The 10,246-nt window shown below is 42.5% G+C and overlaps 1 protein-coding gene across 1 annotated transcript in view; it reads right to left on the bottom strand.

The window, feature by feature from the left end:
- Positions 1–2,823: 2,823 nt before the first annotated feature.
- KCNB1 (potassium voltage-gated channel subfamily B member 1) overlaps positions 2,824–10,246 on the bottom strand; it is a 164,799-nt gene continuing 157,376 nt past the window's right edge. Inside the window, exon 3 of the mRNA XM_089657549.1 lies at positions 2,824–5,416. Within this exon, the coding sequence (XP_089513675.1) occupies positions 3,386–5,416 (2,031 nt within the window). The 3' untranslated portion in view covers positions 2,824–3,385. The remainder of the gene's footprint in view (positions 5,417–10,246) is intronic.

The raw sequence follows: 10,246 nt of genomic DNA, 5'->3' as shown, positions 1-10,246 counted from the left end.
CATCTAAACGCATTCCAGGTGCATTAAAAGATCCAACCATAAGGTGTGTAGACTCTTACAGTTGGCTTTTAAAAAAAAAAAAAACAAAAGCAGCCACAGCTTGAGTAGAAAAGCCTATCCCCTGCCAGCATGCAGCAGACAAAGATCCTTGCTCCCTGTGTCTGTCGCCTTGAAGCCCTTTATTATACTCACTGTGTCAACATGAAGAGGATATAGAATCTGTTTTGGACATTGGGATATTTTATGGTGGGTTGTTCATGTCTTTTCAAGTAACAATATACGCTGTTGGACACAGTGCGTGTGTTTATAACTTACATTTATAGTAATTCATTGCAGTTATTCATGGTGTGGCCATAGTGTTTTGTACCTTCTTCCTCCTCCCCCTTTCTTTTGGGGGTGTCTCTCACGAATTTCCATCAAATACAACTTTGAGGTGGTGTGTGCTGACTTGGAGGTCTATACACTTTATGGTGGGTCCCCGTTTTACAAATTAATATGACACCTTGGTGTGATATATAACATGTTTTCAATTACTTATATATTACTTTTTATATTACTTGTGATTCAAGGTCTTTTATGGGGGGTTCTGCTGTCCCGGTTCGTTCGGCCCCCAGTTTTATGAGGCAACATTTCTGAAGCATTTATGTCTTTTAACCAATGATCTATTTTGCATTTTCATATACTGTAAGTATATCTACAGATTACAAGGTATTATATGTGGTTATGCATATGAGACATGTTCCAAACAAATATGTTTAATCTTGTAGATGATGTCACCCTTAAGCAGAGTTCTTCCCTTTTCCCTGAGGAAGGAGTGGAATCACTCTGAAACGCGTTGGAACAATTAGATTAGTATCACTGCAGCTTTGTTACATCCATGATGATACCAATTTGTATCTTTTATGACCAGTCAAACACAGTCATATTGGGTATCCTTATCTTGTAATTTAATTTTCTGATTGTGATGCTTTATTATGACTCTGTATGATGTATTGTATTGTATGTCTTTGTGTTATCACCTTTTTTGACAATAAAATGTATACTTTTTTTAATGCTTCCAGTACTTTCTAAGCCCTTAAAGTCCCAGTGTTAGGGGGTCTCTCCTTTTTCCAGTTGTTGTCTTGGGGATGTTGGCTTATAATCAGTAACTTTTCCCTTCTTTTCTGTGTGGAAGCAGTGGTCTCTCTGCAGATACTAGATTGCTAAATCTAACCTTGAAATCTCCAGTCAGCAGAGAGCATGAGCGTTAGTGATTGGAGAGTTCTAGCTCTTTCTCAGCCGGGACTCTGGATGGAGGTAAGACTGTTAGGATTGTTGGACAAGTGGATCGACTTGTGCACGGAATGCTTCAGTGAACATACAGTAGGCTTTTAATGGAGAGAGGCTTCCTTTTTTCTTGTTGCTTGAAAGTGGATTTTATGGATCACTGGAGGCCTGTTCTTAGCGCCAGAGGAGTAGGGGGATTTTAGCCTGTAGCACAGGGGTGTCCAAACTATGGCCATCCAGCTGTTGAAGTACTACAAGTCCCATCATGCCTCTGCCTCTGGGTGTCTTGCCTGTGGATGTCAGAGTCTTGCAAGGCCTCATGGGACTTGCAGTTCCTCAACACCTGGAAGGCCAAGTCAGAGTCTTGCAAGGCCTCATGAGACTTGCAGTTCCTCAACACCTGGAAGGCCATAGTTTGGACACCCCTGCTGTAGTGGGACTGAATACTTTGCAGTCAGGAGGGGCATGTTGGACCTCTGCAGAAATACCTCTGTTTCCACACAGAAAGCAAGGGTCCTTCTCTGCAGCATGCTGGCAGTTGAAAGGCTTTTCTACTCAGGCTGTGACTGCTTTCTTATAAAAACAAACTGTAACACTCTGAATGTACTTTGTGTTGATGCGCAGCTGATTTTAGCTGTAAGTTCAGTTGGTCTTTATATCCCCAGCTAGGTTCTTATTGGGGGGGGGGGGGTCATTTGCTACAAGAATTGAGGGGTCACTTCCAGGGCCGTTTTTTGCCTACTCCTCCCAGAGACACTGCAATACGAAATGAGGAGATGTGTGAAACAGAAAGAAGATGTAATTGTTCCACCGGGAGGCAGATGGAAGTGTCTCCTCTACCCCGTATTGTCGATGAATAATTTAGCTGACTTTAAAATAGGGGAAAGCTGTTTCGGTTGTGCGTGATGCCACACATCTCCTTCCTCTCGTATCAGTGCAAAGGCTTGAGTGTTAACGGTTTTCAAAACGAGGGCGTACGTGGGTCTAGAGAGACCAAACCATTTCCTGGTAATGTTCTCTTACAGAAGAAAACAAATGGCAATTAGAGGCACAAATGAAGGTAGTGCTTACTTTAAAGTGCTCTGTTTTTACAGCTCCTTCAGCCTGCAAAGTGTGCAAACATGTTAAGTGTTTTGCAAATGGTAAAAAAAAAAAATACACACCTATATATATATATATATATATATATTTATATATATATACATATTTTTATATATATATACATACATACATATATATATATATATATATATGTAATTATATATGTATATGTTTATATATATATATATATGTATATGTTTTTATATATATATATATATACATATATATCTATATATATATATACATATATATGTAATTATATATGTATATGTTTATATTTATATATATATATATATATATATATATATATGTATATTTATATATATATATATATATATATATATATATATATATATATAAAAAAAATATATATATATATATATATAGAGATATATATTTGAGAGAAGTGCAGATAGCAATGGTAAATATGCTACAAAATTAATTGCCTTTCATGATCAGCAAATTCTCCCCCCCCCCCTTTTGAACATGTAATGCCCTGATTATTCATATTCACCCCCTTTAAGACAATGCACAGTTGTCTCCCATGTTTGGCGTACAAATTCCTGAACAACTGATGCAACTCGCCTTGTCTGTGTTAACTATGGAGAAGCTCCGCACTTCTCCCCAGAATCTGTGAAATCTGCATAAGATGCTTTGATGCATGGACTCCAGAAAAATCTCAGAATTTCATGTTTTTTTTTTCTCTTACCTTCACTGGAAAGCAGTAAAAGTTTGTATACAATAAAATAAAAAGCAGTTCATTGTCAATAGGGGTATATTTGGTCACAATGGCTTTCAAGAAAGAAGTTTTTAGTAGGAGATGGAGTCACTGCAGTTTTCCTATCTGAGTGCTCAGTGACACTCCTAGCTCGGTTCGGTCCAGTTGAGAGGAGACGTGGCCCCGAGGCTTCCTCTCGTCTCTCCCTCACACTAAGGGGAGAGGATGCTAGTTATCAATGCCATGCATAAGCTCAATGTGCACATATGAGCATCTCATTCCTCACAGTGTCTTAACATGTCAGATTCGGGGGTCACGTGTGTTAGAGTGTCCACCCCCGCCTGGCAGAACATGGACCTCCGGGGAGATGTGGTTATCTATCTTGACGGGTTCTCGACTGCTTCCAGTAATCCCATCTGTGGAGTAAACGCAGTTTTGTCCTAAGTACCTTGAGGAACTGGAAAATGCGCCACTCTCTAAGTGGTTTTTCTCTGTTCGATGGATGCTCTCTCTTTGTTTTCGATGACCACTATTTGCGATATTGTATTTTGGACTCATAGTTCCTAGCAGCTCTTTGGAGGGGCAAGAATCCAAGCCATCCAGAAGCTGCCCCTCATCATCTGTGTCAGCATCGATATACTTGTGTACATTAGCATCGTGAAAGGTGAATGCAATTGCCATGTGTTTCTCTGGCGACCTGGAAGGGGTTCTAGTGCTCGCTGTTGTATACAGAGATGTCTCTGGACTACGAACTGACTGGTCAGAAAAGTAGGAACTGTCTAACTTGGAATGGCTTTGCCTATGCTCTGAGGGGCTTGTGATGTTTGGTGCAGGCACCAATGTCCTTGTGTCACCTTCTCGAAAGTTGACTTTTAGGGATCTCAGCAATAACGGATTTCTAACTTTTACTAAACTTTTTGGACTTTCCAAAATGTATGCACTGTGTCGACCTCTATCAGTTTTAGGACTAATTTCACTAAAGCTCTCTCCACTGATGTCTAAGTTTAAGGATCTTTCACGCCCTCCCGCTGAGTCCTGACCTGTATTTATCCCTTTTTTATATGGTAGGACTGCCAGTGGACTGTGTGAGAACCTAACCGCTTCTGGGAATTCGGCAGTACAGCTAATGAAACTGTCTATGCTGGACATACTTCTCATGTCAATGACCCCCTCCTTGTGAGTGGTCAACAGAGGGACAGCTGGACAAGGTATTGTGTCCATTTCCATCTCCTCTGTCTGTTTAACCGATTGATTTGTTTCTTTTAAGTTTAGAATGGGCTGTGACTGTGTCTTTGCCATTTTGTTGTATATATCTTCTAGCTGTTGAACATTAAGGTGTTGAGGACTAGAGCAAGACCGACTTTTCTCTGGAGAACCTTGTTCTTTTGCATCAAAGGACTTATTAGAACTCGTCTCTGATAGAGTCCTTTTTGTCCATTTCCATTTGCTGGGGGATAAGTGGTTATCCTGAACTTTCTCTTTCCTTCCATCCTCTGTCTTTTCAACCACTACATCCATCAGTTCTATGCTACGAGCGAAGGCATCTTTCATGTTCATAGACACTATGCTACCATTTCGTTTGGCTCTCTCAAGAGCTTCTCTGCGCTTGATGGCTTTTTCCTGCCTCTTTTGTTCCTTGTAGAATTCTGAAAAGTTATTTACAATGATAGGAATGGGGAGAGCGATCACCAGCACTCCCGCAATACAACACAATCCGCCAACAATTTTCCCCAGCAAAGTCTTAGGGTAGATGTCACCATAGCCGACTGTGGTCATAGTGATGGTTGCCCACCAGAAAGAGGCTGGAATGCTTTTGAACTTTGTATCATCCTCGTCTTTTTCTGCAAAGAACACCAAGCTGGAGAAAATCATAATGCCCATCGCCAAGAAGAGGATGAGCAGGCCAAGTTCATTGTAACTCCTGCGTAAGGTGAAACCCAGAGACTGCAGGCCGGTGGAGTGCCGCGCCAGCTTAAGGATCCGCAGTATCCTCATGATCCGGAAAATCTGCACCACCCTCCTGACGTTCTGGAACTGAAGTACACTTTTGTTGGACTCTGTTAGGAATATAGTGACATAGTACGGCAGTATGGCTAACAGGTCAATAACATTAAGTGGCCCCTTAAAAAATTTCCATTTGTTGGGTGAAGATAAGAATCTCAGGAGGTATTCCATGGTAAACCAGGCGATGCAGACAGCTTCCACATGCGCCAACTGAGGGTTGTCTGTCGACTGTCCAAACTCATCGAGACCTTGTAGTTCCGGAAGTGTATTTAGTGACAAGGCAATTGTTGATAATACAATGAAGAGAATAGAAATGATTGCCAGAATCTGTGGGGAAAGAAACAAAAACTGTGTTAGTTTTGAACATACAATTCATTTCATTGGTAAAAGAAAAGCAGAGGCGTTCAACTCCAGCTCTCTTAGTGCAATTTCCTGCCAAAGTTTTAGGATTGGGTGAGTGGAGGAGGTCATGAATAGGAAGATCTCCACCAATAACCACAGCCAGGGGCGGACTGACAACTCATGGGGCCCTCGGGCAATAGGGGATCATGGGGCCCCTGTGTCCTTGCCCAAACTCAAAAAAGCCTATGAAAAAAGTACCAGGGGCATCTCATGGGGCCCCCTACTGACCCCGGGCCCTCGGGCAGTGCCCGAGTTTCCAAATAGTCAGTCCGCCTCTGACTACAGCTAGTAATCAGATAATCCCTGCTTGATCTTTCCCCCAACACATCTACCAACTCAACATGATACCTGCTGAGGGAAGATCTGCTCTCTATTTTTCATTGGCAGTTGGCCACAGGAAGCTTTTGCAGCCTGTCCAAAGTTCTGAGTAGCAACTGATGTTGGCCTATGTATGACCACCCCAGAAAAATTATATTAAATTCTGTATGATTGTGTCTGGCTCACATACTGACTTCCGTATGACCACCCATAATATTAATGATAACCAATTCTATATATTTGTATCTGGTCCATATCCTGATCTGTGTACAACCATCCATAATAATGATAACATGTCCTATATGATTATGTCCGGCCATGTCCTGATCTTGATCTGTTGTATGATCACCCATAACAATAATGAGGATGAATCATGTATAGTTGTGCCTGGCCTATATCTTCATAGATATAATAATAGTGACATTAAGTCGCTGCGGTACTGTGCGGCTACCAGAAGTGACGAAAGCGGAACCGGCGCCATTTTGTGGCACTTGGCGGTGGTGAGAGCACTGCAGGGACTCACATAGCATTTTTGCTCGATTTCAATATCTGCAGCATTTTGTAGCTTGAATTTAATTTATTGCTTGTCAGTGGCTATCTATTTGGGCCAATAAAGAAGGTATTTTGTACTGCACTATTGGGGTTCTCGTTTGTGTTTTTTCCCTTACATGACCATTTGGTAGGTGACCACAGAGGAGGAAGAAGGGTGGCCATGCATCATTCTCAATGCCTTTATACCTATTACCAACCAACCCATGGAATGACATCTGTGTATCCTGAAGAGATTGATATCTTGGTGTATGGGAGACGGTGATTGTTATCTTTAAGCGATTTAGCCAACCATGAGAATGGGGGGCATATGTATCTGGTGAGTGCACACCCGAAAGGGGGGACACTTTATTTTGCACACGTGGTGAATTTTCTTGGAGAACTTGAAGAGTTTGTGGGTTCATTAAGGACTTTATTTAGGACTTTTTCACATCAAAAGTTACATTTTTATATTTAAGTTATATTTTCTTATTCACTTTATGACATTTTGCGCTACTGAACCACTTTAATGTTTTTTTGGGGGTCACATATATGATTCTGTCCGGCCCATATCCTGATTTACATATGACTACCTGTAACAGTAATGATAATAAATCCTGTGCCTAGTCCATATCTTCTTGACCTGTACATGGCCACCTAAAGTAATAATGATACAAAATTCTGAACAAATGTGTCTCACCCACATACTGACTCCCTACCCCCCAAAAAAATAAAGATAGTAAATTTTGTAAGATTGTCCCGATCCACATTCTGATCTGTGTATGACCCCCTGCACCCCCAAAAATATTTCTGTAGGCGTGTATCCGACCCACATACTGATCTGTGTATGCCCCCCCCCCCAAAAAAAAAAATAATGATATAAAGTCCTAAATGACTGTGTCCAGTCCATATCGTGATCTATGACCAACAACCCAAAATAATAATAGGAAATCCTGTATGATTGTGTTAAGCCCAAATTTTCCTGATCTGTGTATGGCCACCTATAATAATAAAAAAATTTTATGATTTTGTCATGCCAATATCCTGATCTATGTTTGGCCACCCATGAAAATAAGAATGTTGTTACAGAGTAACAAAACCCTGGACCCTGCATTCACTATATCTGGTCTCCCCGGACCCTGCATTCACTATATCCGGTCTCCCCGGACCCTGCATTCACTATATCTGGTCTCCCCGGACCCTGCATTCACTATATCCGGTCCCCCCGGACCTTGTATTCACTATATCCGGTATCCCTGGACCCTGCATTCACTATATCTGGTCTCCCCGGACCCTGCATTCACTATATCCGGTCTCCCCGGACCCCGCATTCACTATATCTGGTCTCCCCGGACCCTGCATTCACTATATCCTGTCTCCCAGGACCCTGCATTCACTATATCCGGTCTCCCCGGACCCTGCATTCACTATATCTGGTCTCTCCGGACCCTGCATTCACTATATCTGGTCTCCCCGTACCTTGCATTCACTATATCTGGTCTCCCCGGACCCTGCATTCACTATATCCGGTCTCCACGGACCCTGCATTCACTATATCCGATCTCCCCGGACCCTGCATTCACTATATCCCCTCTCCCTGGACCCTGCATTCACTATATCCGGTCTCCCCGGACCCTGCATTCACTATATCTGGTCTCCCGGACCCTGCATTCACTATATCCGGTCTCCCCGGACCCTGCATTCACTATATCTGGTCTCCCCGGACCCTGCATTCACTATATCCGGTCCCCCCGGACCTTGTATTCACTATATCTGGTATCCCTGGACCCTGCATTCACTATATCTGGTCTCCCCGGACCCTGCATTCACTATATCTGGTCTCCCCGGACCCCGCATTCACTATATCTGGTCTCCCCGGACCCTGCATTCACTATATCCTGTCTCCCAGGACCCTGCATTCACTATATCCGGTCTCCCCGGACCCTGCATTCACTATATCTGGTCTCTCCGGACCCTGCATTCACTATATCTGGTCTCCCCGTACCTTGCATTCACTATATCTGGTCTCCCCGGACCCTGCATTCACTATATCCGGTCTCCACGGACCCTGCATTCACTATATCCCCTCTCCCTGGACCCTGCATTCACTATATCCGGTCTCCCCGGACCCTGCATTCACTATATCCGGTCTCCCCGGACCCTGCATTCACTATATCCGCTCTCCCCGGTTCCTGCATTCACTATATCCGCTCTCCCCGGACCCTGCATTCACTATATCTGCTCTCCCACAGTACACAGAACATGGAAATGCAATTATTTTAATAAAAATAAACTGCTAAATACATTTTTCTCATCAGCAGTTAGAGTCTTGTGACTTCTATCAGTGTTCAGCAGAGCACTGGTTAAAGCTTTTAGGCGGAGTTTTCATTCTCCCATTGTCCTATGAGGCTGCATAACCCCTGACTCTGTCTGGACAGTGCTGATTGGTCCTGTGCTGCTAAAACTGCTAAAAGCAGCAAAAATAATTCACACATCTGTCTTTTCAACTTTTATTGCTTGTTTTTCTTGATAATATGTCCACTTTTCACCATTTATAGCTCTCTGGACTCTGGAAACCAAAGAAAACTTCCCATTATGGGACACCCATGCACCCTCCCCCTAGTATAGTCACCGGGCCCGGCCCTGGTTATATATGGGGTAAGGGGAATGGTTGTTGTTATGCAAGTATAGGCTTTCAAATGTCATTTGACTTTTCTGGGGCTGTAGATGAAGATTGGGAACAGTCTGGGGATTGCTGAAGAGATAGGAGCACTTTATTGCATCGCTGTAAATCTCCTGCATTATTTTGATAACTGTGTACAATACAAAGTCACTATAATGGATGAGATATTATCTGAGTGTGTGTACAGGTCCGATCCTCAGCACGGAGAGTCATCACTGTGTGCCCTGATTGGCCTGATGACTACCATGATATATTACCTCCTGTGTGCACACAGTGTGATCAGACGACCCCGAGGCCTATTATATTGCTGACAGACCCACAATACGCTCTGTTCATTCTGTTCTTCTTCCTTTGCCAGTGCACTGGGCTTACTGTGTCAATGACTAGTGGGTGTGCATCACACGTCTCCTATACTGCTGGCCAGACTTCTATTATCATATGGTTTTCCCATGTTATTGGGTGTAGCCACATTTCCTATGCATTACAATTAAATCACTATTAAACCCAAAACGTAAAATGTAATATATTGCAGCTTACGAATCCTTAGATGTGGTGGCTGCCTTACTTTTCTTTTGCTAGGCTTTTTCCCTCTTTTTTCACCTGAACATCTGGCCAGTAACACACTTCCTGTATTAAGGTGTCTCCACTGTAGATAAAGAGCAGCAGAGACACCTTTGGATATCAGCATTGTCAATCTAGGGAGGAGGGAAGTGTTCTATGTACTAGCAGATTTAAATACACTAACAAATTGAAGTCAAACTCCAGCTCATATTTTATAAAAATATTTGCAGCAACAAAAGATTTTACATAAATAAATGAAAGCTGACCATTGTAAGCACGTGCCCCTGTCAGTGGTAAATGGTTTGTTTCAACCCTCTAACTGCTACAGTATATCTGCAGGACAGCTTGCTCTGTTTGACAACAGACTTACTGGCAGGATCACCAGATGAAAATAGAAGAAAGAAAGCCTAATTAATTAAAACTAATACAGCCTTTACAACTAAGAGTTGGTGAGCTGCACTATAATAAATGTTTGTTTTTGGCTTTAATACCGCTTTAAATGAGACCACCAAGATCACAGGAGAGGAAGATCAAGTTTTAAAGCATAAGTCCACCTTTCATAACATGTTACATGTTACACCCATATTCAGGGTGTGACATGTTATGATTAGACTGGCCCCTGATTCCCCTCAGGACCCCCCCCCCCCCTGTTTCTAGCGTGGAAT

Source organism: Staurois parvus, unplaced genomic scaffold, assembly GCF_062004578.1.
Source record: "Staurois parvus isolate SC_StPar_1 unplaced genomic scaffold, SC_StPar_1.0 ptg001008l, whole genome shotgun sequence".
NCBI classification, from domain to species: Eukaryota; Metazoa; Chordata; class Amphibia; order Anura; family Ranidae; genus Staurois; species Staurois parvus.
This window is presented reverse-complemented; position numbering and strand designations above follow the sequence as displayed.